General features: G+C 37.1%; 1 protein-coding gene and 1 non-coding gene across 6 annotated transcripts in view; both read right to left on the bottom strand.

Annotated features, from left to right (window-relative positions):
* Positions 1–27,962, bottom strand: part of RC3H2 (ring finger and CCCH-type domains 2) — a 61,796-nt gene that overhangs the window by 17,205 nt on the left and 16,629 nt on the right. For 4 of the 5 annotated variants that reach the window (XM_038549445.1, XM_038549444.1, XM_038549449.1 and 1 more), the window contains exons 5-16: positions 24,443–24,618; positions 20,391–20,591; positions 19,592–19,724; positions 19,359–19,477; positions 17,998–18,110; positions 10,486–10,794; positions 6,199–6,413; positions 4,769–5,202; positions 3,996–4,166; positions 1,595–1,741; positions 736–949; positions 207–291 (exon numbers count right to left, since the gene is read on the bottom strand). In XM_038549445.1, the coding sequence (XP_038405373.1) occupies positions 207–291; positions 736–949; positions 1,595–1,741; positions 3,996–4,166; positions 4,769–5,202; positions 6,199–6,413; positions 10,486–10,794; positions 17,998–18,110; positions 19,359–19,477; positions 19,592–19,724; positions 20,391–20,591; positions 24,443–24,618 (2,317 nt within the window). The remainder of the gene's footprint in view (positions 1–206; positions 292–735; positions 950–1,594; positions 1,742–3,995; positions 4,167–4,768; positions 5,203–6,198; positions 6,414–10,485; positions 10,795–17,997; positions 18,111–19,358; positions 19,478–19,591; positions 19,725–20,390; positions 20,592–24,442; positions 24,619–27,962) is intronic. The other variant, XM_038549447.1, reaches the window with a different exon arrangement.
* On the bottom strand, positions 19,811–19,921 carry LOC119873501. The gene has a single exon (XR_005365092.1). It is a non-coding gene; the product is annotated as a small nucleolar RNA SNORD90 (small nucleolar RNA).

Genomic DNA, 27,962 nt, shown 5'->3' with positions numbered 1-27,962 from the left:
GCCACACACCATACATGTTTTCTGTAATGGATCAACCCTGTAAATTTCAGTCATCATTCCAAAGGTAATTTTTTTTTCCAGAAATCTGTTATATAGCTAAAATCATCAAAACATACTTCACAAATAACAGGGGGGTAGGATCTATACTCTGAGGATACATACAAGTCTGAGAATAGAGAATCCAAGAGAATTAAGAGTAACATTACCGTTCAATATAGTGTGCTGATGATGTGGCCTCGTTACCATATGCACTCCACCTTGAATCAACAGCATTGACATAAGGAACATAATCTACAGACATGCAGAAAAAATAATGATCAGAAAAGTGAAAAATCAGTATATAAATGTGAACATATACTTTTAAGAAAAGATCCCTATCTTTATCCAATCAGCCATGCTCTCCTAGCTAAGCCATTTAATTCGGAGCTTCCTGTGGTTGTTAAATGGAGGTAAATATTCTGTACCTCACAAAATGAGGATTAAAAAGCACAGTGTTAAGGATGCCTGGGTGGCTCAGCAGTTGAGGGTCTGCATTTGGCTCAGGGCATGATCCCAGGGTCTTGGGATTAAGTTCCGCATCGGGCTCCCCATGGGGAGCCTGCTTATCCCTCTGCCGATATCTCTGCCCCTGTGCGTCTCTTGTGAATCAATAAATAAAATCTTAAAAAAAAAAAATAAAACAAAAAGCAGACAGTGGTAGGACATATCAGATGAGGTATTAGTAAGCAGAATTACCTGATACACTGATAGGCTTAGTGGCACTTCCTTGGGAAGCAGTGGCCTGGACAGGATCCGTGGTATGGTAACCTGTACGTGAAGATCTGGAAATTGCACCCCATTTTGAGATGATAGGTCCATCACTAAATGGAATTATTGGGTCTTCTTCTTTTGTCCTTCTCTGAGTTTCAAATAAATGCACTCTTCTCTTAACATCTCCACTATCCAGATCCTGCATAAACCAAAGAAAATCAATAAAGGGATTGTCAGCTATTACCTCAGCTAGTAATATACAGATAGATGCTTTCAAAAGACATGTAATTAAGTTTTCTGATAAATTTAACTCTATCTATAGGTCTCAACGGTAATCCAACACCTAAACCAACATCTATTTTAAACTACTGAACTATGCTCAAATAATTTAAATTTTTTTATTGGAGTTCAATTTGCCAACATATAGCCTAACACCCAGTGCTAATCCTGCCAAGTGCCCCCTCAGTGCCCATCACCCAGTCACCCCAACCCCCTGCCCACTTCCCCTTCCACTACCCCTTGTTCATTTCCCAGAGTTAGGTGTCTCTCATGTTTTGTCACCCTCACTGATATGTTCACTCATTTTCTCTCCTTTCCCTTTATTCCCTTTCACTAATTTTTATATTCCCCAAATGAATGAGACCATATGTTTGTCCTTTTCCGATTGACTTATTTCACTCTATGCTTAAATAATTTAAACATCAAATGCAATTTATTTCAAACTTAAATATAACTCTGCTGCTTTACAGAGGACTTATATAGCAACAGTGTGAAAAGAAAGCATTGAATCACTCTAAAACTTGAGTCAATATGCATGATATCCCCCTGCCCCCCTAAATCATACCATTAATACAGCATTTGAATTAGCAATTACATCTCTGGGCTCTGAATCGATGGCATTTATACAGGAGCCTATGGTGCCACAAGACCAGGGAGAATAATGAGAAAGATGATCTTCTTCAAATTTTGTACCACTCACACTCTCAGAGAACTGATAAAAACAAAACAAAAAAATAGCAAAGCCAATTAGTACAAATCTTAAACTTACAAATTTGTAACTAATACAAAGTAACAACTATAGAATATACAGGACTTCATAGAGAACAACTAAATCTTCAGTAATTAATAAAAATAATCATCATAAGTATTTTTTGGGTTTATTACATTACTATTTGGGTTTACATTATTAATAGAAAAATTTTTTTATTTTAATTTTAATTTTTTTTTTATGATAGTCACACACACACACAGAGAGAGAGAGGCAGAGACACAGGCAGAGGGAGAAGCAGGCTCCATGCACTGGGAGCCCAATATGGGATTCGATCCCGGGTCTCCAGGATCCCGCCCTGGGCCAAAGGCAGGCACTAAACCACTGCGCCACCCAGGGATCCCTAGAAAATAGAATGATTTCTTTTTGTCCTTTCAAGTACTCATAAGAAACCTGATACTATCAAAACCAATCAATAAATACTTACAGCATGCCTCTAACATCTCTAACATGAATGAGGTACTCCAAAAAAAAACCAAAAAAACAAAAAAACACCACATACACACACCACAGTCGGTACTGAGGTTTATAATTCTCCTGAAAAAATACCAACATGTAAATATGGGAGTATAACTGATAAACCATGTAGAATTAAAAAAAAAAAAAAACTCAAAAGCAGCTCTCTTGAACTAGAAGAAAAAAATTGGACAAATTTTAAAGGGACTGTGAAAATTATTACTGGATCAGAATATTAAAGTTTAATAATCATTAAATCTAGTTTAATGATTGTACAGATATAGAAAGCCAAGGTCAAAAAGATTAAATTACTTAACCAAAGTCATATTACTAGCAAATGGCAGAACTGAGTGTCAGGAAAAAAAAAATTTTTTTTTAAAGTAATCTCTATACCAATGTGGGGCTTGAACTCATAACTCCAAGATCAAGAGTTGTATGCTCTATGCACTGAGCCAACCAGGCTCCCCAGGGAAATACTAATTTCTTAAAGCACAGAATGAAAAAAAAATAGTAAATGCATCTTTGTATCAAGCAAGTGGCAACTCTATTACTCTGTTGTTAAGATATTTAGCTGCTTTGAAGAAGTCTAAGTTAAAAAAAAAATTTTTTTTTCTTTTAAATTTAGTTGAGAGAATGAGTAGGGGGAAGGACAAAGGGAGAAGCTGACTCCTCACTGAGCAGGGAGCCCAACGAGAGGCTTGACCCCAGGACCCTGACATCATGACCTGAGCCAAAAGCCACCGTTTAACCAACCAAGCCACCCAGGAGCCCTAAAGAAGTCTAAGTTTGATGAGAAATTTGGATTTAGTTAAAAAATTCAATGGTTTATTGAAATATTTATGGATGAAAAAATATGATGTCTAGGATTACTTCAAATTAATCCAGAGGGAAGAGAGGGTACAAATGAAACAAGACTAAGTAGATAATTGGGGATGAGGGGACAGGGGGTTTATTATACTACCGGGTCTACTTTTGTATGTGTTTTAAATTTTTCATTACAAGATTTTAAAAAGTTTTTTTTTTTTTCCTATTAGAGCCTGTAGGAATAGAAAATAAACCAAGCTAGAGGTATTTAAAAAATAATAATGTTTTGTTCAACATATAAAAATACTGAAAAAGGGCACCCTGAAATGATCCTGGTACAAAAACTTGTTTTGTAACAAGAACAACCATTAACAGTGATGTAAAACTGCACAAATAAAACAGTAGGCATTTCTGCACCACTTGTAAAAAGTAGGGAAGAGATGCCTCTGCTAGACCAAGATTCAAATCTCAGCTACTTACAGGCTGAATTTACTTCTTGGGCAAATTACTTAATTTCTCTGAGTAGGATTCCTAAAAAAAATACAGACCTAATACCTGCCCCCTAAGATTTTTGTGAGAATTAAATAAAATAACATTATGTAAATACTTAGTACAGTGCCTGGCACAAGTAGGTGCTCAATAAATGGTAGATATAAATCTGATTAATTAAAATCAAAAAAACAATGAGAACTACACTGCTGGAAAGATTTTCAATTCTTGGTGGGAAAAAGACTGACTTCATGGTCTTCAGAGTCTTACAATGCCTAACTGTAGTGCTCATTACATGCTCAGTGTTCAAAGAACAAAGCAGACTGACTCGACTGTATACCAAATCACTGCAAAACAGCCCACATAGCTAAGCCTGGTTTGAAGGAGTATTCTGAGGTCAGGTGTCTGACCTGTCCTTGCAACATCAAGTGATTAAGACCTTTCTTACATCAGTGCGAAAGTCTACACTGAATAGAGGAGAAGGTGGTGTTGGCGACTGTGTTGCCACAGGAAGAGTTGAAGAGACAAGAGGTGTTTTCTGAGTGTGGTACTGTGCCCACTGCTCTGGCTTTCTTCTTATCTGCTCCTCGCAACTGGTCTTCAAATGACCACAAGGTTCCTAAGGGGGGATAAAAGAAACAATCTTAATCATCTAGGGAGCAGTAAATAAATTTAACTATGCTCTGTGGAAATAATGTAAACAGTTCATTATTGTGGGGACAAAAAAAAAAAAAAAAAAACAGTAAAGAAGTCACCTTAGCCTGTTCTCCACGCATTTAAATGGAAGGGTTAATATTTCATCCAGCGATGTTAAAAGTAGTATCTGAGCACTCAGTTTTCTGGTTTAGGGAAGTCATTTCTATATACATGGAATACTGAAAATAGGCCCTGTCTTTGTATTTTGGAGATTTCTTTTTACTTTCCCATCAGTTTCCTATCCAAGCATTAACATTTATTGAGCATTAATATGTATCAGGTCCAGTTCTAAAGGCTTTGTTTTTCTAATTTAATCCTCACAACAGCCTTATGAGGTAGGTACTACTATTACTGCCACTAAACATGAAAAACCTGACACAGAGAAGTCAAGTAACTTCTGTAAGTCACACAATTCATAAGTGGAGGAGCCAGAAACCTATACCTGGGTGGTATGACAAGTTTGACGGCAGGCTCTTACCCACTATACTACCGTAGCACTCTCCTATTTCCACCACCATTACTTACCCTTGGTAAAGGCACACTTGTCCTTGGCTCACTTGGTGGCTGACAAGCCACTGAATAATACCCATCTAATGAGTTATATCTTTCCCGCAAAGACGTCTGATAAACAGACGAGTGCATCACATCCATTGGAGGTAAAGAATTGCTTCTAATAATGTCATCTCGTTGGTACATAGGTGGGCGCCAGATGCGCCTGCTGTCGTACACAGGAGCATACATTCCAGAAGGTACTGGAGGAACTGGTCCATACGGCTGCGGAGGAGGAGGTTGGTAAGGAGAAGAATTCATTCGATCTCGAGGGGAAAATGTACTGTAATGATCAGCATATGGCATAGAAGCAGGTGGGAGGGAGGACTCTGGAACATTATTGGACCTCACAAAGCGAGGAACACAGGGAGCCACACCAGCTGGTACCGTTGGAGGTGGTGGGTAGTATCCTTGAAAATTAGAAAGAGGAATATTTAATGTAATCTCAGCAAAATCCAACATCTTATAAAAGTTTAAGTCTAAAGTAGCCTTTAATGTGGGAAAAGAAAGTAAGCTTTGAACTTTAATCACTCTTGCTTTAGAAAGAAATTACTTTCAGAATCCTACTCTATGAAAATCATTAAAGTTCACTATTTTGTTAAACTGTTTCTCAAAAACACAAGACAGAACTATTAACAGATGGCTGGCAAATTTCCTTCTAGGGCATCTATTGCCACAGGTTTTGGATTAAGTAATTAGCTACATTACCAACTCATAACTTTTGAGGAGCAGAGGTTAAAGACCTTTCAGAATCTATATTAGTTGTACATTGTCTTGCCAAAATTATACAGAAGCATATATAAACCAAATATTCTGCAAATTATTTCAAGGGATAGACAAAATTCCCTGAAGTTCATCCATGGACCCCATATTTCATGCGTAAGAAGGAGAATCTTAAAACTACTGGCATGTAGAATCGATTTTTAGGGCAGAAAGAAAGCTTAGTCCAAAGGATTAATTTTTTTTTCTTCTTTTTTCTTTCTATTTTTTTTAGTAGGCTCCATATCCAGCATGGAGCCCAATGCAGGACTTGAACTCATGACCCTGAGATCCAGACCTGAGCTGAGATCGAAAGCTGGACACTTAACCGACTGAGCCACCCAGGTGCCCCCAATTAATTTAATGTAGCGGGGCACCTGGGTGGCTCGGTTAGTTAAGTGTCTTCTTCGGCTCAGGTCATAATCCGAAAGTCCTAGGATGGAGCCCCACTCTGGGTTCCCTGCTCAGTGCTGAGTCTGCTTCTCCCATTCTCTCTCTCATTTCTCTCTCTCTCAAAATAAAGAAATAAAATCTTTTAAAAAAATTTCTTAATGTAGATACTCTAGATAAGGGATTCACTTATCTAAGGATAAGAAATGTTATATTACAGTTTCTTTTTTTTCTTAGAATTGTCTAAAATTACTTACCTGTCTGTGGGTACTGTGGAACTTCAAAGGGTATCTGAGTCCTTGGATCTTGAAAATACTGAATATTTTCAGAATGCTGAGGATATACTGGTACTCTAGTTATAAATGGGCTGGATTTTGGAGGCACAGAATTCAGCTCTGTTCCAACATTAGAAGGCCCAGCTGAGGTAGCCACTACATTACTTACAGGAGTCTTGGGTGGAGAGCCAATTTTACTGGAGAGATAATTTATCAAGAACAAAGAATAAATCACTGTCTGTAACTGTTTTCTTCCTCAGTAGGAATTTTTCATAAAATTATACAGTGAAACCACTAATAGGAGAAACTTCCATAGTGACAAATAAGGCAATGAATTTCACTGCCAACTTTCCACTGCTAAGTCACAGAATCATAGTAACAGATCTCATATTCTAGTGAAGGCAAAAAGAAATGCAAACAAATCCCAGGTACCAATGTAACCCTCCAATCCCCTTTTACTCATTCTTTAAACAAAGATTTTTTTCCTAGAGAAAAATTTTTTTTTCCTAGAGAAAATTTTTAAAAAGATTATTGTTCAAGAAGTTCTCAACAGAAATATATAGCTAACCCTTGAACAATGCCAGTTTGAACTGTACAGATTCACTTATATGCAGATTTTTTCAATGAATACAGTACTATAAATGTATTTTATGCTTTCTTTTTAAAAAATACTTTTTAGTTATTTTTTTAAAGTAAACCCTCAATGTGAGGCTCAAACTCATGACCCTGAGATCAAGACTTGCATGTTTTCCCAACTGAGCCAGCCCCTCCTTATGTTATCTTAATGACATTTTCTTTTCTCTAACTTTATGGCAAGAATACAGTAATATAGTACATATAATCTACAAAATCTGTGTTGACAATATGGTATTGGTAAGGCTTCTGGTCAACAGTAGGCTATTAATAGTTATTTTTTTGGGGAGTCAAAACTTACACTCAGACTTCAGACTGCACAGGGGTTGGATGCCCTCAACCCCTGTGTTTTCAAGGGCCAACTGTAGTCCACCAGAATTCTTTGGGACAAAGAAGATGAACATGTAAAAGAAGGGTTGTTCTATTAAGAGATACATGGACTGAAATGTAAACTCCTTGAAGAAAGGCCATTTTTGTCCTTTGGGGGTGAGGGGCAAAGGAAGAAGAGAGATAATCTTAAGCAGGCTCCAAACCCAGCCAAGAGAATGTATGAGGCTCAATCTCACAATCCTGAGATTGAGACCGGAGTCAAAAATAAAAAGTTAGATGCCTAAACAGCTGAGCCAGCCAGGTACCATTTTTTGTCCATTTTGTTAACTGCTGTCTCTCCAGAGTTTTGGTAACTGTTGTATTTAGAATTCCTGGCACACAGTAGTCACTCAGTAAATATCTGTTGAATAAATGAAATAGTTTCTGCCACACAGTAGATAATTAATAACTAATGGCAAAATGCCAATTATAGTTACTTATTAAATTGGTGTAAAATACACAATCTTTATTATTTTTTTTAAACAAAGGATTTTCTTTGTGGAGTCATCAAGCAATCAGTGTTAGAGGATCTCATCATGGCTTTCTTATGTCCTATTAAGAAGTACAACATTAGCAGACCTTAGATATATGGTGGCTACAGAAAATAAACAAGTTAATGATGCGGAACTCAGTATGTTGCATCCCAAGTAGATTAGAGAGTTTTTCTCAAACTAGAGAAGCCCTTTTAAAGCTAGAATATAAATAAGGAGTATGGGTTGCTTTTAAGCCTAGCACAGCAGATTAGTCTAGCAGATGTTTACTCCTATGTGTAAAATGGAAATAACTAAAGAACTGTGGGTAACAATAGTAGATACAAATTCACTGACTTACAGTTTAAAGATATTTTAGGACTATGCTTATTCTTTACAGTTAAATAAAGGCATCAAGAAAAATGATTAGGATTTCCTTATAACAGTAATGTACTCTTACTGAGCAATTACCGAGCACATTCCAGGCACTATAAATCGTGCTTTATATAGGTTATCTGGTCTTTCCATATCAAAATGTTATATACTATAAAATTTGGATAAGTACTTTGAGAAAAGGCAAATTTTTAGACTTGTCAGCAAAAAGGTATCAAAATCCATGAGAAGATTCACAGCCTCATTAGATCATGCAAGCTATCTGTAAAAATCAGATGTAAGGAAAATGCTAGCCACTAGTCAAATTCCAGTCACAGAGCTAGATTCCTACCCCTGTAGCCTACAGGATTTTCAGGATTCTAGGCTCTCCCGCAGCATGCCCCTCCTGTCTATGTGATTTTGCCTGTGCTGCTTACTGTACTGAGGAGTCCTTCCTATCCATATTTTTGGAACTAGCTCAGGTGTTCCTGAGCTCACCTTATCTCTAAGAAGCCTCCTGCAATAACTCCCTGCAGAATGTATTCTTCTTCTGTGTTCTAATAATACCTGGAACACAACTCCATTACAGTACCTCTCAGAATACAGTATATGGTATCTCTTTATGTCTGCCTCCCAAACCATACTGTAAGATCCTCAGAAGCAGGGAGTAGTATTATCTAGTTCATTTTTGTTACATTTCCACCAATTGGCTGGTAGAAGATCCATAATTTTTGAATAAATGATTTATTTAGATTATTTTTTTAAGTTTTTCATTTTAAAAAACTGAGATATAAAAAACAAAACAAAACAAAACAAAACAAAAACCTGAGATATAAATATACCTACTGAAGGTGTACAATTCAGTGATTTCTGGTATATTTCCAGGGCTATACAACAACTATCATCACTATCTAATCCTGAGACCGGGCAGCCCTGGTGGCTCAGTGGTTTAGCGCCGCCTTCGGCCTGGAGTGTGATCCTGGAGGCCAAGGATCGAGTCCCAAGTTGGGCTCCCTGCATGGAGCCTGCTTCTCCCTCTGCCTATGTCTATGCCCCACCCTCCATCTCATGAATAAATAAATATAAAATCTTTAAAAAAGAAAAAAATCCTTAGACATCTTCATCGGCCCTGAGAGAAATCTCTATAGCATTCACTCCCCAGCCTCCAGCAACCACTCACCAACTTTCCATCTCTATGGATTTGCCTATTCTGGACACAGACATAAATGACATTCTATCTTATATGGGCTTTTGTATCTAGCTTGTTTCACTTAACATAGTTTTTAAGGTTCATCATATTGTAGTATATACTAGTACTTCACTCCTTTTTTAAGACTGAATACATTCCATTGTATGGTCATAAAACAGTTCCACATTATTTTGCCAAAACCCTTCAAAAGCTCATTTTCTAAACGTATATATAACACAAGGTCTCCATAATCTGGTGCCAACCTATCTGTCTAATCTTATTTTAACCAGTCCCTAACAGAACTGTAAATTCTAATAGGTTGGTTTCTTTAATATTCCATATAATTAGCTATATTACATATTTTGTTACATATAATTTTCCAGAAGGCAGACTGACAGATTATTTAGGGGCCACAAAATCTGAACACGTTAAAACTCAGATTATAAGACCCTAAAACAAAACCAAAGCATGAGATTTTAGAGGTGGAAGTAACCCTTCTGATTGTCAGAAAGTTGTAAAAGTTTTTCTTAAAGTACCAAACCCCTTTCTTATGCTGAAACCCAACAATATTGGTAATAACAACAACAACAGGTATTTACTGAGTGCTATCTGACAGGCACTGTTCAAAACACACTGCACTTACAATTCACAAATCCGCACAACCAACATATGTAGTAGTTGCTATCATTGTACCAATTTTATGGATGAGTACACTGAGGAAGACAGATTAACTGGCCTAAGATCAAACAGCTAGAAAACAGTGAATCTGAATTTGAACCCAAAGAGTTCAACTCCCAAGAGTCCTCTCTTAACTACCACATATCATTAGAGTACAAAGAGGAATTGTTCAGACTGAAGCAGAGGCTGGAGGCTCAGCATCTCACCTTGCTTAGATTTCTATTTAGTTTCTTTCTGGCACTTCTATGGACTCAATCCTAAAGTTCCAAGAAGTAAGTGTGCGGGGGGGAAAAAAAAACAAGAAACAATTCTGGTACACCTCTTCAGTTTATAGTCAGGGAAAATAAAACCCACAGCTGAAGTGACTTTCTAAGATCATAGAGCTATATTTAACTGCACAGCCAGGACTACAACTCAAATTTTTTGGTATTTAAGGCTTTTTCTACTATGTGAAGCATTCTGCATAAAAATTCTGACTAACTCTTCTTCCTTAGGATAAATAAAAATATTCAGGCATTTTTAAAAAACTCACAATAACAATTTTTACGTAATACTTACTTTTCAGTGACAGACTCTGCAGAAGGCCCAGTAGCATTCTGACCATTAGTGCCAACCTTCCCCACTTTCTTCACAGTCTCCAGAGCTCTTAACGTACTGTCAGTACTACGTGGGATTAGCTGGGAAACATTGTTTTCTGCATTTGAAATTCCGTTTGTACTTGGAACAATTTTCCCCGTTGTTTCAGTACTTCCTATGACAGAAATGACATTTCCGGCTGTGGTTGTGACAGTGTTGTTTACACCAACTTTATTTAGAAGAGGAAATGTTCTTACAGTTGCATTGATCTTTTTGTTCCTTAATCGATACCTGTTTCAAAAACAATCAACATATCGGTGAATACTTCACTAAATTTACCCTGAAGGGGGAAAAAAAGACAATGGGAAAAGATTTAAATAAGTGGAAACAGCCATGAAGAAAAGTTTCTTCAGCTAAATATCAATTACAGTCTATATTAAAACCTGCTGTGACAGGTGCCACATGAAAATAAATATGCCAGGGCTATCTGGGTGGCTCAGTCAGTTAAGCATCTGCCTTCAGTTCAGGTCATGATCACAGGGTCCTAGGATGGAGCCCCTCTCAGGCTCCCTGCTTAGCAGGGAGTCTGCTTCTCCCTCTCCTTTTGCCCCTCTCTCACACTCACGCTCTTTCTCTCTCTCAAATAAATAAAATTTGTATATAAAAATAAAATATATATGGCATACACAGACACACACGTAGGCATGTAATTAATATAGCAAGCAAAATACACATGTACTCAAAGACGCCTTTTGCGGGAATGGGAAGAGATCCTTTTGAAAGTTTTATATAACTGGAATATAAAGTACACTTTATAAAAATGAAAACAACCATACCAAATTTATTTAGCAATGCAGAATGAAAAGATATGCAAGAGCTGACAAAATTCTATTATCAAATTGTTAGAGCATTATATAAATTTTAAAAATTATGAAATCAAAACTCATTCTTAAACAGTATACCAAAATATAGAAATTTAGTATTACCATTTTTCAGATTAGTTTATGCCTAAAGTAAAAACTATTTGGATTAAAGACTTTTCTGATATTAATTTAAGGATTTTATTTATAGTGGTCAGATATAACACTAATATATACGGCAATTTGATCTTGGGAGTCCATTTAAGAAAATCTGTTTCCATTTGTACAATTCAAAAACTTCAGTATAATGTGGTTCTGATCAATGTTTCCTCTAATACTTTCAAGTACTGATCAACTGTTACATGAATAGACAATTCTACACATTTGAAGTCATAATTACATTTGCCTAAATTAATCTGCTATTGTTATACACAAACATATGATAAATATAAATAGCAGTGATGAGCAATGCCTTCACAACAGCGTCCCTTTTCATCCCTCAGTATCTATAAACAGCCTCATTATACAATGCTGTACTTCTCCCCCCCACACACACACACACACGACAGAGGCATGTGGAGGTCAGTAAAAGACAGGTGTCCCCAGAGTAGACTGGCTGAGGATGCAGTGACAATAGGTTATGGCCAGTCTCCATATGTCATCTCAGAGATTCTGGGGAGCCACTGATGAGGAGTAGGGTACCAGCAAACCACTATATTAGAAAGGCAGTTTGGTGGCATGAAGGAGCCTTCTCTTTCCTCAACACACTCTCTGAAACCTATTTATTCTTCACCTCAAAGGTTCCTGCACAAAACACTCTGTTGCTCCTTGCTTTCCATCCTCAAAGGACAAATTTCAGCTATCCTTAAGATTACTCTGGCAGGCAAAAAACAAAGTTTCAATTGTGCATACCTTTAAGGAGAAGTGTTCTAAGAAGTAAAACCTTAAATAAGGGAAGTAAAACAAGTGACAAAGTGGGATACATATTGGACTCCTAGCAACTAGGCAGCTAAAGACTCGGACTTACGGATCTGGACCTCAAGCTTAAAAAAGCCAATTACTTCCTATTTTAAAATCATCTTTGAGCTCCCACAAGTGCTCACTCTCTGTCTTATGCAGCTTTGAATCCCCTTCAGCTCCCTTGGCTCACTCCCCCTGTTGAACTCACCTGGTAAAAACCATCAGATTCTTCACTTATTCTCTCATTCTGTGCCTGCTACCAGGCAGCTGAACGTTGGTAGAGAAAAACCATGCCATCATGCTCTCTAGACTCCCTTCAAAATTATGATCAATTATTTAAAATGGGCCAAGCAATAATAATTCTCTACTAAGTTCACTTTCCCATCTTGAACATCCTTTCCGCCTCCACAGCTCCTCCACCACTGATAATACTGCCTCCCACTTCACAGAGAAAACAGATGAAATCAGAGGAGAATTACTTCTCTCACCACCAATTTTAGGAACCTTCCTGCATCTGTAACTACATGCTCCTCCAAAAAATAGGATGAAGAGTTCCTGCTCCTAACTCAGGCTAATCTTGCCACTTGGGTTCTACCAAGGGCCTCATCTCTCCACTTGAGCCACAGGTCCTAAGCCCATCATCTGCCTTTGCAAAGACTTCACTCCTGCAATGATCTGTTGTTCTAGTGCACCATTGTTTCATTTGGGTGTCTCCTTATATGTCATATCCTCTGAGATGTCTTCCCAGACAACTTATCTAAAATATCTCCCCTTCCCCAATTGTTCTCTTTCCCCATACCTTGTGTTATTTTTCTTCGATAGCATGGATCTGTATCAGATATTATGCTTTCTATTTATTTGCTTTATGTTAATCTTTTCTGCTACAATGTAAGCCCCACAAGAGCAAGGATTTTTGCCTTTTTTACTCACTCTCTATGTTCAGCACATCATACAGTGCCTGGTACATAGATTAGATATCCAATAAATATTTGCTGCATGAATGCAGAATAAGCCTCTAACTTCATATGGCCAAGAGAATTACTGATTTTTCCACCCCAAAAGCATTTTCCATCTCAGTAAAAGACATTACTTGGTTATGCAGGTCCCAAACCTTGGGAGTCATTCCTGATTCTTCTATTTTTTTTTTTTTTTTTGGATTTTTAAAATTTATATATGAGAGAGAGAGAGAGAGAGAGACAGGCAGAGGGAGAAGCAGACTCCGTGCCAGGAGCCTGATGCCAGACTCGGTGTGGGGACTCCAGGATCACGCCCTGGGCCAAAGGCAGGCGCTAAACCGCTGAGCAATCCAGGAATCCCCCTTCTTTTTTTTTTAAAGTGCATATTTAATCTATCAGCTCTATCAGCCTCAATTCTGAAATATATCCCAAATCTGACCACTTTTCATCATTTCCACTACTATAGTCCTAGGACACCAAGGTATCAATCTTGTGCCTGAACCACTGTAGTAGTTTAACTAGTCTCCAGCCATGCAGACACTAGTTACATTCCTAAGACAAAATTAAACTCTCATTGTTGCAGGTTGGCTGGCTGGCTCAGTTGGTAGAGTATGCAACTCTTGATCTGCTCAGGGTCCTGAGTTCAAGCCCCATGTTGGGCGTAGAGCTTACTTATAAAATATATAGGACAGCCCCGGTGGCACAGCGGTTTAGCGCCGCCTGCAGCCCGGGGTGTGATCCTGGAGACCGGGGATCGAGTCCCACATCAGGCTCCCTGCATGGAGCCTGCTTCTCCCTCTGCCTCTCTCTCTCTCTATGAATAAATAAATACAATCTTTAAAAAATAAATAAATAAAAATAAAATATATAAAAGAGAAAAAAAAATCTCGTTGTATTTGAATAAAACCCACAGTGGCTTCCACATTACTCACCGTGGTCCATAAGGCCAGTATGATCTGGTCCTTGCCTACCTCTCCAATCTTATCTTTTGTCATTCTCATTCTCCATCTTCCAGACACAGTGGTCTTGTTTCTAGTTCCCAAGCATGCCACACTTGCTTCCACCTCAGACTTTCTTAAAGTATTTTATCAGTAACTGAAATTGTTTTACATGTTTACAGTTCCTCTTCCTCTACTAGAAGCACCTCAAATAGTATCTAGCACCTAACAATCATTTTTATAAATATTTGTTGAGCTGGTTGATCCCAGGGTTTTGATACTCTCCAGAATGCAACTCTTGGAAACAGGATTCTAATATTCTACATTCTAAGATATATTCATATAAATATTTATTTTTAGGAGAGACTGATGAGCATTTACATTTAGTTTGGTTAGAGAGATGCATAGTAGAGCAAGCAGGCCGGAGTAAAATTAATTTAAGTAAAACAAATGTTTGCTGAGCTCCCGGTGTATTATTTGAAATAAGACAAAGGTTCTACCCTCAAAAACTCAGAGATGGGTAACAATGTGTATTTTTTAGCTAATAGGATAGTGACATCTTCCACTTCTTTAATCCTTTGTATCATCTTAATTTTTTCTTCTTTTTTCAAACAGCAACGGAGAATGTGAAGCTGGCTGGAAATATGAATTGTAGATTATATGCTCTTTCAACATAAATATACTGAATTTACATATCAGATACTTGCTAAGTGCAAAAAATATCAAGATGAGTTACCCATAGGATAAATGAAGTCCAGTGAAAATACGCACATGCAAATAAATAATTGCAACATGACAAGAGAACTGTGTGTTATAAAGTTACCAAGTATAAAAGCACAACACCAGCACAGTGAGGGAAGCAACTAACACTGCCTGGGACATTAGGGAAGTGCTTAGAAGTAAGTTAACATCTGTGTAGGACTAGGAACAGGAGCTCTCCAAATAGAGAAGAAAAAAGCATATGATATAGAGAAACAACATGTGCAAGGGAAAGAATGAAAGAATTTATGTAGTAAATGGTGATTAACTAGGTGTACCTTAAAAAAAAAAAAAAAAAAAAAAAAAAAAAAAAGACTGCAAAAGCCTTTCCAGTAAGGCTGGAAACCTAGATTAGGACCAGATCCTATGATACACTGAGGAACCAATTTAGAATGTAAAGCAGAGGGGATCCCTGGGTGGCTCAGCGGTTTAGCGCCTGCCTTTGGTCCAGGGCGCGATCCTGGAGACCCGGGATCGAATCTCACGTCGGGCTCCCGGTGCATGGAGCCTGCTTCTCCCTCTGTCTATGTCTCTGCCTCTCTCTCTCTCTCTCTCTGTGACTATCATAAATAAAAATTAAAAAAAAAAAAAAAGAATGTAAAGCAGAAGATGGATATGATTAGATGTTTACTGGCAAAAGAAAATCTTGGTAACAATGAAATAGGCTGAACATAAGATGCCAGATAAAAGTACTACTACATTGATAAATTAGACAAACACATGTGAAACACTAAAAATAGTACCAGACATAAAAAGTGACCAATTAATTTGGCTATAATTATTATTTTTATATTACTATTATAATCTCAGATAAGACACAATAAAATTCTGAAGTAGGTACTGGAGATGAAGAGTAGAAAGGCAGCTTGAAGACAGAAGAGGTGAAATGGGCTGTCAGCTGAGGCACCAGTTATGGGTGGAATGGCAATGAAATCAGTTTCTCCTCTGACTTTATCCTTCCTAAGCAAGGTCCCCTAAAAAGTTCACTTTAGCTAAGAAACTCTATTTTAGCTAGGGGGCAAGCTCAATAGATCTCCTAGAGTCTCAAAAATCACCCTGATGTAAACCCCTGTATACAGAGCTGCTTAAGACTGGGTGCAAAGAGCATCTTTTTGTTGGGAGGACTCCTGCAGCCTCTCTAGGCTCTTCCAACTGGGGGAAAAACAGAGAAGAGAAGCAAGTTTCTAGTCTTTTTTTTTTTTAACCTCACACACACTTATCCTCTATCTCATTGTGGCTGATGCAGAGCTCAGGGCCCAGTGTTAACAACTGAGGAGAGAAGACCATAATCAACAAGAAAGATACAGTCCATTGAGCTTACACTGCAATAAGGCAGCCAGTCAGGAAGGCAGAGGTCAGCAAGCTACCTCTTGTGGGCCAAAGTTGTTATAAGTATACAGCTATGCCTGTTTTATGCACTCTGGTAGCTTTTCTGCTACAATGGCAGAATTGAGTGCTTGTGACAGAGTTCACCATATGTTCCACCAAACTGAAAATATTTACTACCTGGACCTTTACATAAAAGTTTGCCAACCACTAAAATCTACCATAGGTTAATCATAATTTTGATAAGCATGACAAAGAGGAACCTGGTTTAGTATGTAATATTAGGAGGACCCCCCTGAAAAAGTAAAGGATAAGCTAGAAAAAAAGAAAATGCTCTCGAAGGCAAGTCCCAAGGTACAGCATGATGTAGAAGCTCTAAGATGGGAAGGAGCCTGGTGTGTTCCAGGCACTGACAGAAGGTAAGCGTGGCCTGAGTATAGAATACAATTTGGGAGCACTGTGAGATGAGATCAGAAAGGTAGGCACGTAGATGGTGCAGGGCCCACAACCTAGATTTTATAACTTATCCACAGGGTAATGAGAAATTGTTTTGCATGATCTGCAATGAGCCTAATGTATAAAGTTCTCCCTGTTTTGTGGGGAATAATGGGTTTGTTGCAGAGCAACAATAGCTGTAAGACTAGTTAGGGGACAATGGCAGATTGGGAAAAGGGGATGAGAGCTTGGACTGTAAAACTAGAAAGAAAAATTGAGAAACAAACATACAGGCAGGAAGCTGAAATGATGTGGTGACTAAGACAAGCAGGTGAAAGAAAGATGACAGGTGATTCCTTTAACATGGCATGTATAACTTGCTGGACAGGGTACACTGGGGGAGAGCAGAACGAAAGGAAGGAGTAGAAAACTAGCTCAACTTGAGTTTAAAGTGTCTAAAAACAAAAGGGAGATGTTCATTAAGAGTTGATACACAACCCAGTTATACACTAGAAAGGCTGGAATCAGTTTTTGGGCAAGATCTCAATGATGAATGTTTTGGTTAAAAAAACAAGAGTGGCACTTGAGTGGCTCGGTCCATTAAGTGTCTGCCTTCGGGTCAGACCATGATCTCAGGGTCCTGGGATCTGGCCTGAATTGGGCTCCCTCCCCTTCTCCTTTTGCCCCTCTCCCCTACTTGTGTGCTTTCTCTCAAATAAATAAAATCTTAAAAAAATAAAAATAAAAATAAAAAAAGGAAACTTAGACAATACGTAATATAGTTAGTTTATATCCATTTATTTCTGTGTGTGAGGTAAATGGACAGTGCAAGAGGGATTACCCAGAGGACAAGAGAAAAGAAGATGCAGAGAAAAGAATGTTAAAAAGACCAAAAGTCATTAAAAAAAAAAAACTTTATCTGCTATACTTTTTTACCTGGGACTTTGCTGTTATCTTCAATTGAACCTGAGCAAATAAGATTGCATGGAAGGGTGTTTTTGTTCTGCCCAAGTGCTTAGCAAAAACATGGATTCCAGCTATATAATGGTCTAAAATATGACCTCTGAATAAGATTCTAAGTCAATTATTATGTTAATCTTGCTTTGAGAAGTGAGAAGGTACAGTTTAAAAGAAAAGATTATCTTGCAATCTAAAGAATTCTACAATGTGAACTTCATCACCACAAACTTTAAGACTACAGAGGACACTTCATAATGATACCAAATTAAACCCATATGAAAAAGAATTCTCATAACTTACTTTTCAAGCTCTTCCTGAGAATGGGCAAAAGTACAGTTTGTTCCTCGGGGACATCCTCCTTGTTGACGCAGGTCTCGGCACATGCTAGTCTTGTATTTGCTGTTAGGCTGAGGCTATGAGAAAGAAAATTGGTGTGTGGAAAAGTGAAGACTCTTGAGATTTCAGAATTTTATGATTTACCCTTTAGTTCTTTTTCACATTAGAGAAGTAATTCTTGTGCTGAAGCAACTGCCATTCCACCATTTCCCGTTAGGCATTACCCACGGTAACTCTGAACTGCTGTTTCAAATATTTCTTCTGAGGATTATCTGAAACTGGTTTAAATGTTGTTTATTTATTTGTCAGGCAACACAATGCCCACAAAACTAAAAGATTTTCTCATCAATTCACTGCTGTCTTAAAATTATGATACCAAAACAAATGATTTAAAAAGCATTTAAAAAGCCATAAGCTTTGTCCACTTAAACTTTCCCAGGAGAGAAAGAATACAATTTCCCCTGAAAGAAAATTTATAAAACCAACTTATTTGTCAGCTTGAGGGTACAACTCTCTTCTTAGGCTTGGAGCTGTTTAAGTTCACATAACAATGAGGCAAAATATAAAAACCTCCTGTAACTGGCATAACTGCATCAAAATTTAAGATGTCATTGTTATTTTTGTGACCTTAACAAAGATGAAACATTTATCTGTCAATGTTTGAATATCATAATGTTTTCTAACAGAATAAAGGCAGAAGAGCAGAAAGATCACTTTCAGAGTAAATCTGATCCCAGTTCTATCACTTATTGCCACCAGGACCTTAGATTTGTTATTTAACCTCTTTAAACTTCAGTTTGGAAAAAGCAATTACCTTGCAGGTGGCGGGGAGGATTAGAAATTATCTAAATAAAACACTGAACATAGGAACTTGGCTCACAGTGACATAATAAATGGGAATCATTATTAGAATAAAAGATTACACCTTAGACAACGCTTTCTGAAGTACATTGCAAATATTTTAAAAATTCAAACTCCACACATTTACAAACAGATATTCATTTGTATGAGAGCAATGGAGAAAAAGCTGACAATTTCCCTACATGAGAAAAGAATTAGACAAAATGTCTGGAAGGAATCACTGATCTATATTTGGTCAAAAACATGTGCAGTGAACTCTATATTCAAAATACTCTCCCAATGGTTACTGTGCTATGAATTATTTATCAGGCATACTAAAACTTGAGTTTCTCCCAAAAGAACAGATAATAGAAAACTAAAAGAGCAGAGTCATGTAAGAAGTCCATTAACCAAAAAAGCTTGTTCAAGTTGTTCAGGATGAACCTCTGTCAGAGGTAACAGTGGTCAGAAGTGAACATGCTTACCTGAGGTGTCTCATGGCCTTTTCTACTATAATTTTGTATGAAGTCCACAAGGCCATGAACCACTGTTTTAACAGCTACCATTGCATTTTCTAGCTGCTCCCAAGTTGGTGAAACAGCATCTAATAAAATAAGCCATCAAGGAGATGGGGGAAGAATTTGTTAGCAGTAATTCTCTTGTGTTATCTACCTCAAAGGTAGAAAAACTATAAGCAACAGAGTATTTTTCCACATACCTGGATTAGGGTCTATGTTTGCAAGAAGTTCTAAATGAGGCCTCAGTCTATTTAAGTTAGCTGGGTCACCTGTTCGTTGCAAAACAATTGTCAATTCCTGGACACTCTTTGCAAATGATTCTGGAGACTGCAGCTAACAAACAGAAAACAGAATGGCTTTTACTCTGGTTCTTATGACACATCTATATTCAGATGCTTCATTTAGCCAACATTCTAAACCGGTTTCCAAGTGTCTTCAGATTCCATAATAGGACTATCAATGATGAATACAATTTTCACCTCAGAATCTGCCCTATGAAATTCATCATCAGACACTTAGAAAATTTACTTATAAGCTGTATTAGCTCTCTGGGGTCAGAACCCAGACAGATTCTGTAAGCCAGACTGCTTTTATGCTACTATCCTACATTTGCTTCCCTGTTGCCTCCATTAGTTTATTTTGAAGATTAAAAAAATAATAAAGGGATGCCTGGGAGGCTCAATGGTTGAGCTTCTGCCTTCTGCTTAGGGTGTGATCCCAGGATCCTGGGATCGAGTACCATATTGGGTTCCCTGCAGGGAGCCTGCTATTCCCTCTGCCTGTGTCTCTGCCTCTCTCTCTGGGTCTCTCATGAATGAGTAAATAAAATCTTAAAAAAATAAAAAATAATAAAAAGAAATAAAGATAAAATAATACAGCGTCTGATATTTAAAAACATAGGAATCTCCAACTAATTGTCTCTTTAGTCCCTTCTGAAGATTGCAATGCTCTTCAATGTAACAGCAATGATATAAAACAAGCATCACTAATTTCACAAACCTTATCAATGATAGACTGCATGTGTGATTTATGTGCCAAGTCACCATACAGAAGTGAGGACCACTGCTCAGGTGAAATGCGGAGTCCTGCTTCCATTGCAATATGAACAATTTGGGCATCATGTTCTCTGCGTAATGCTTCGTAACTCCTAAATTCCTCCTTTAGCTGCATCAAGGAAGAGTCTTCATCCCTTTTGGTAACCTAAAAGATAGAAAGGAGAAAAAAAAAATCAAAATTGGTCTGCTCTCTCCCCTCCTTCAATCAATTCTTTTGTGGGGAGCATAGAGGTGTCAGATACTAGACAAAAAAGGTGCAAGGAAAAGAAAGGTCTTTTCACAAATTTTTTGGAACAAGGCAGAACTTACATAACCCAGTACATAGTTTTGCCTTCCTTCAGTGAGCTCAGCAACTGATAAGAAGACGCTTGTAAACAGAAAATTATAGTATGTGTGCTATTATAATGCTCCACAGCAACATAAAGGAAAGGCAGTTAAATCTGACTGGTGGGAGAAAGGGGTTACAGAGAAGGCTTCCCCCACTTGAAAGCTGCATAAACTAAGTCTTGAAGAATAAATAGTTTTCATGTAAGAAAGAAAATCCTAACAAGAGTAGTAAGTAGCAAAACAGAAAAATGAAAGAGCAGGGATCCCTGGGTGGCGCAGCGGTTTAGCGCCTGCCTTTGGCCCAGGGCGCGACCTTGGAGACCCGGGATCGAATCCCATGTCGGGCTCCCGGTGCATGGAGCCTGCCTCTCCCTCTGCCTGTGTCTCTGCCTCTCTCTCTCTCTCTCTCTCTGTGTGACTATCATAAATAAATAAAAAAAAAAAAATTAAAAAGAAAAATGAAAGAGCACAGCATATAGAATTAAAGGCTGAGATACAGGCTAGAAAAAAAAAATCACAGAGAGCCTTACAAACTATGGTGAGAAATTTGTATTATCCTGAAAGGCATGGGAAGCTAATAAGGACTTTTAAGCAGAGGAATGACAAATCAGTCCAGCCAACAGGTAGACATAGATATTAGCACTATCATGTGATAATTAAGAAATTTTCTATTACCATAAAAACGATCATTAGGATATTTATACAGCAGATACCTGACTTAAGTTATTTAAAAAATATAAATTCAAAAGTTTACAGAGCTTCACATATCCTACTGAAACTGTCTTATTTGCCAACATGCAGGTAGATGACTAGAAAATTTCCAAAATAGATGGTACATATTTATCTAAAACTTGTACACTGACATTTGAAACTTGGCTAGGATTCAGAATACCCAGGACTAGCACAAACTCTGAAACTCAGACTGAACAAATCATTCAAACTGTTCAAAATCATGATTTCTTCATTAGTAAAATGAAAATATCTCCAGACCACCTCACTGGTTGTTTCTACTGCTATTGTTGGCACATGAGACAACAATAGTATGACCCGCCCAGAACATGAAGATGGGAAAATCAAGTTACCAACTGAGAATTAATAGTATCAGTTCACAATTCTCTTTGGGAATAGGTAATTACATTATAGAAAAGTGTGGGACACCCGAAATTCTAATCAACACAAGTTTAGGTATAATTTAAGAGACAGCAGAGTATATAACTTAGAAATCACAAAAATCTTTTTTTTTTTTTTTAAAGATTTTATTTATTTATTTATGAGAGACCCAGAGAGAGCGGCAGAGACACAGGCAGAAAGAGAAGCAGTTCCATGCAAGGAACACAATGTAGGATTTGATCTCGACACTCCAGTATCATGCCCTGGGTGGAAGGGAGGCGCTCAACAGCTGAGCCACCCAGGCGTCCCTAGAAGTCACAAAAATCTATATTCTATGCTAACCTATTTAAAGAAACACCAAGAAAACAAAAAAGTTAGCAACCTAAAATATAGAAGAAACCCAAGAACCAGATGACAGTAGCACTGATTCAAATACCAAGTAGGCTACAGGGTGCCTTGTAGGCAGCATAAGCATCTATTCACCTGAGTGGTAAAGACAAGACACAGGTAGCTAACAGAGCCTGGTCATATTAAAGTTCTCACTACCACACATCAAAATCATCCACGAAGCATTAGAAACTACAATTTCAGGTAATCACAATTCCTGGCTTTGAAGACCACACAATTTAAAAAGTATATATGAATGCTCAAGTCCTATATCAGATACACCAAATCAGAATATCTGGGGATGGGACCCAGGAATGTATACTTTTAAAAACCCCACAGATAAATAATTCTGATGCAGATCATTAGTTGGGAATCACTGCATCAAACGTTAGAATCATTAACTCCCCTTGTGCTGATTCCATGCTAAACAAGCAAAGGTCTGATACTCTTCTGCAGGAAAATATCTACAATATGATGATTTAAGTCATGTAAGAGTTGCACTTCTCATTACAAATTAATAAAATTGATCATCGATTGTGTGTGACCTTGGTAAGGGTGCATCCGTTCCTGAAGAACTGTATGCACCCACAAAGTTCACATCTCTGAGCCTATAAAATCAAGGCAAGACCTTTGATAACAATGATTTTATCAGAGTAAACGATACCCAAGAGAGGTCTTTTGGCAGTTAAGTCAGCATGATATCCTTTTATTAATCTAAACACTGCTTTAGGGATCCCTGGGTGGCGCAGCGGTTCAGCGCCTGCCTTTGGCCCAAGGCACGATCCTGGAGACCCGGGATCAAGTCCCACGTCGGGCTCCTGGTGCATGGAGCCTACTTCTCCCTCTGCCTGTGTCTCTGCCTCTCTGTCTCTCTCTCTGTGTGACTATCATAAATAAATAAAAATTAAAAATAAATAAATAAATAAATAAATAAACACTGCTTTAATGTTTTAAGCTAGAGGCCAGTAAGGATGAAATGAGAGCATAAAATTGAAATCTTTTTCTATACTGTTATTCAAAGGTCAGATAGTAGTAACTGTAGATGTATGATCATAAACCACAAAGCAGTATGATGCCTATAAGAAAAAATACACATTAAGTCAGGAATACACAGTGTGAGAACCTAGTCTGTCACTTCAGGATGATAAATGATCTCTGTAATTTGGCTGCTTAGCCAAAAACATAATGTTTGAGGAATCAGGGATTCATTTCTATTGTTGCCCTAAGGGTACAAAATCAAGCACTATAACTATCAGGGAGATAGTGTCCAAGCCTCATTAGTGGAGATAAATGAGTTCATTTGAACAGATTTCCATCAGCAATTACCTGTTATTTCAAACTATGCAGTCTGCCGAAAAAATTTTTTTCTGTCTGTACTATTTTCACTCTTGGGCTTATATATAAAACCAGCAAAATAGCTTAAATAAGCTTTGGCTTTCAAATTTTGATGTTTTATAGAAGCCAAAGGACCTTTACAGTTCCAAGTCTTTGGGCCTTTCTCAAGATCCAGCTAGCAACCCCTACTTTTTTTTTTTTTTAAGTAGCAACCCCTACTCTTGAAATATGAAGAAACTTAAGGATATGGCCTACTTTCCACCTCCTTCAGTACCTATAATCACCCACAATTCTAAAAGACAATGAAACTACATTTCTAAATATCTTGGGGTTTTTCTGTCTTCTCCACCAAAACAAAACGCACACACAAAAATCACACTACCTAAATGCAGAGTGGGGCAAGTACCTCAACTTTTCACTCTTGTTCTGAGGCAACATTATAAGCCATCTTCAGATTAAAGGTTGTAATCTAATCACAACACGGAATAAGATAAAAATAACAGGAAGTTGAAACATTTACCAACTTTAAATACTTTTACCCTTTTAAGATGGTAAATTCATTTGAATTAGGCTGCTTTAGTCTACATTCATTATCCCAAGAATCAAGTTTACCAAATTATTTCCTTATGCTCCGTTTTGTGTTATGCACATCTTCACATGTTTATTCCCAAGAGGTAGCATCACAGATGCAAACAATGCAGAAGGAAAACAAAGTTTCCTTTCAACTCTTGAAAGCATTCTGTATTCCTGGAGCCTCTAGACCAGGTAACACTGATTCTAGAAAGCCTCTGTCTCACATACAAGCAACTAACATCTAGATGGTTGCTTGCTACTTACCTTAAAACATGAAGCTCGATACAGTAGTTGCACAACATGACCAATACTTGTTTTTGATGCCTGAGGAAATCTTGGTTCTAGTCTTTGCACAACAAAAAGTACCAGTACTTTCCTTGAGAGAGCAGAACCATCTTCTAATGCTAGCAACACCAGCTTTAAGGCCTCTTCTTGCATAGCTAGAAGTAAGGAACATGAATTCACAATTAATGAGAAACCTTGCAGATCATGTCTGCCAAACTTCTTTGGGTTTTAGTTCATGGCGGTCCATCATCCAGTCTATTTCATTAGCACAAAAAGAAGACCTCACAAATACAAAAATACAGTTTACTTAAAAATCAAACAAAATATAATTTCTATTAAATAACCATTTAGAACACAAGTCAACAGAATTTAAAATGTATCTTCTGAAGGTATTTAACGATCAACTAAATAATGTTAATGTTACAGTGCGAAGAAAAAAATCCTCATTTACAAAATACATGAAATTACTCTAACATATTGAATAACATATAAGGGACATATAGTAGTCTCATGATAAATGATCATTTTTCTTTAATGCGTGAGACTATTAGACAATTTGCCTGACAGAACAATTTTGCACATAATTTTAAAGTGATATTAGCCTCTGGGAGCAACACCTAAAGAAGGTATTAATTTATGTTGTTTTCCGGCCAGGGGTGTATATAGTATAATCTGAATCTAATCATGAGGGAATATCAGGCAAACCCAAATTAAGGAATTGTTTATAAAATAACTGCCTGTATTCTTCAAGAATACCAATATCATACAGAAAGGCTGAAGAATGGTTCCAGTCTCTTTAAGAAGATGAAAAGAGATGACAAACAGAATAAGTGATCTTGGCCTGAATTATATTCTGAAAGAAAATAAATTGCATTAAAGACATTTCTGGGGTAATTGACAAAAACAAAATACAAATTAGATTTTAGTATGGTATAGAAGTTAAATTTTTTTGAGTCTGATGAATAAACTGTTGTTACATAAAATGGTATCCTTGTTTTAAGGAAACATTGGAAGTATAAAGGGATACAAGGGCACTAAAATATGCAACATGTTCTCAAATGGTTCAGGAAAAAGAGCAAATAATATGACAAATATAACAAATTATTAAAAACTAACAAATGTAGATAAAAAGTACACAAGAATTCTCTGCATTATTCTTGCAAAGTTAAAATTTTAAAGTGCACTGGTTCTCAATTAAAATGGGAACTTCAGAGCTGAGAGGTCATCTATAATCTGGATTACAAATCAAATCCTTTTTTAAATGAGGTATTGAGGTCAAGGTTCACAACTAGTTAGCAGCAAAACTGTACTTGCACCAATGACTTTTTAAAAAAATTGAGGTAAACTTTATATAAAATTAACCATTTTAAAGTATACAATTCACATGAACAACCATAAGATCTATCTAGGAAACCTACAGCATAATGGTTTATGTCACTCCCCAATAGCCTCTACCCACTGCCTTTGGCAATCACTAGCCTGCAGTCTGAATCTATGAATTTACCTTTGTGGATGCTTCAAATACATGGAATCACAGAATGTGTGACCTTTTTACTGGCGTCTTTCACTTAACATAATATTGAAGTTTACCTACATGTATCATTTCCAATCCTTTTTAAATTTTTATGCTGACTTTACATAGAAATGAAAATATTTTATGTATTTTGAATTCTTTTCTGTGGCTGAATAATATTCTATTTATGGACAAAGCACATCTGGTTATCCACTCATCAGCTGATGGACATGAGGACTGCTTCCACTTTTGGACCACTGTGACAAATATTGCTGTGAAATTGGTGTACAAGTTTTAGTTTGAATCTGTTCTCAGTTCTTTGGGGTAGACAGACGAGTGGGACTGCTGGGTCATATGGTAACTCTAACTCTCTGAGGAACCACCAAATCATTTTCCACAGAGGCTGCACCGTTCTACTTCCCAAGTTTCACACATATCCTCACCAACAATCTTTTTCCATTTTTTTACATTATGGCAAACCTAGCTGGTATGAAGTGGTATCTCATTGTGATTTTGATTTGCATTTCTTTAATGACTACTGATGCTAAGCATCTTTTCATGTGCTTTTTGGCCATCTGTGTACCTTTTTTGGAGAGATGTCTACTCACCCTCTTTGCTCATTTTTTTTTTACATTGTGTTGTCTTTTCGCTGTTGAACAGTAGAACAAAAGATATTTGATACTCAGTCTAGTGCTTCTTAGGTCAGGTAAATAAATATGAGGAAATATCCAAAGACAACATTCTTAAATTATATATAAATGTGGATTTTTAAAAATATTTTTCAATTTAACTTTGTATTATGGAAAATTTTCAACATACAAAAGTAGAGATAACATGATCCCATAAGATAGCTGTTGCCAGTTCTACCCACTTTTCTAGTTTGCTTTGTTTTGAAGTTTGAGTGTTTTGAAGGTAATCCCAGACAACATAGCATTTCACCCTTAAATAATTCATTATTTATTTCTAACATGTAAAGACTTCAAAAACATTTTTATAACTTTATCACATTTTTAGAAAGTAATATATATCCCTATTATCATATAATATTCAATCCGAAGTTGAATTTTTTCCCACTGTCTCAAAAATTTCTTCTTATAGTTGGCTTAAGTATTCAAATAAAGTCCATACATTGCTTTTGGTTAATATGCCTTTAGGCTTAAAATACACACACACACACACACACACACACAAGCTTCCCACTACCTTCCACCCTCTCATTAAAGAGAAAATTCAGTTTTTCTCTGAATTTTTTTAAGAAACAATCATTTTTCTTTTTTTCTTTTTCTTTTTTTTTTAAATTTTTTATTTATGATAGGCACACAGTGAGAGAGAGAGAGGCATAGACACAGGCAGGGGGAGAAGCAGGCTCCATGCACTGGGAGCCTGATGTGGGATTCGATCCCGGGTCTCCAGGATCGCGCCCTGGGCCAAAGGCAGGCGCCAAACCGCTGCGCCACCCAGGGATCCCAAAACAATCATTTTTCTAAACACTTCCCCACATTCTTGGTTTGGCTTATTTTATGCTTGTAGTATTCCTAAGTATGTTCATTTATCTTCTTTATTTCATGTAAACTACAGGCTTGATTAGATTCAGAATGAGCTTTTGTTTTTTGAGATTTTCTTTTTCTGCCAAGCATACTTGTTATTCCATATATTAAAAGTGGAGATAATTAAGGCCTAGTTGTCTCACTTTTAGTAATGTTAAGATTGATATTAGGTTCAGGTCTCACCCATCTATAGTAAATTTTCCCAGCAACCTCACATCGAATGGTTTTAACAGCTACTAACAATTCTTGTGTAGACCCATTAATTGACTTGAGATTGTAAATGTGTGATTTTTCTAATTTTGACACATTTTTTTCTAAATTTATTAGCTGGAATTTTGCTAAAAGAGGTACCTACATTCAACGTCCTGAGAAACTGTCCTTAAAAACAGTTTGTAAAGGAAGGACAGAAAAAATATGCTTGACTTTTATTCTACTCTTT

The sequence above is a fragment of the Canis lupus genome, chromosome 9 (assembly GCF_011100685.1).
Source record: "Canis lupus familiaris isolate Mischka breed German Shepherd chromosome 9, alternate assembly UU_Cfam_GSD_1.0, whole genome shotgun sequence".
In the NCBI taxonomy this organism is placed as follows: Eukaryota; Metazoa; Chordata; class Mammalia; order Carnivora; family Canidae; genus Canis; species Canis lupus.
Note: the sequence above shows the minus strand (reverse complement) of the source record. Positions and strands in the feature narration are given on the sequence as shown.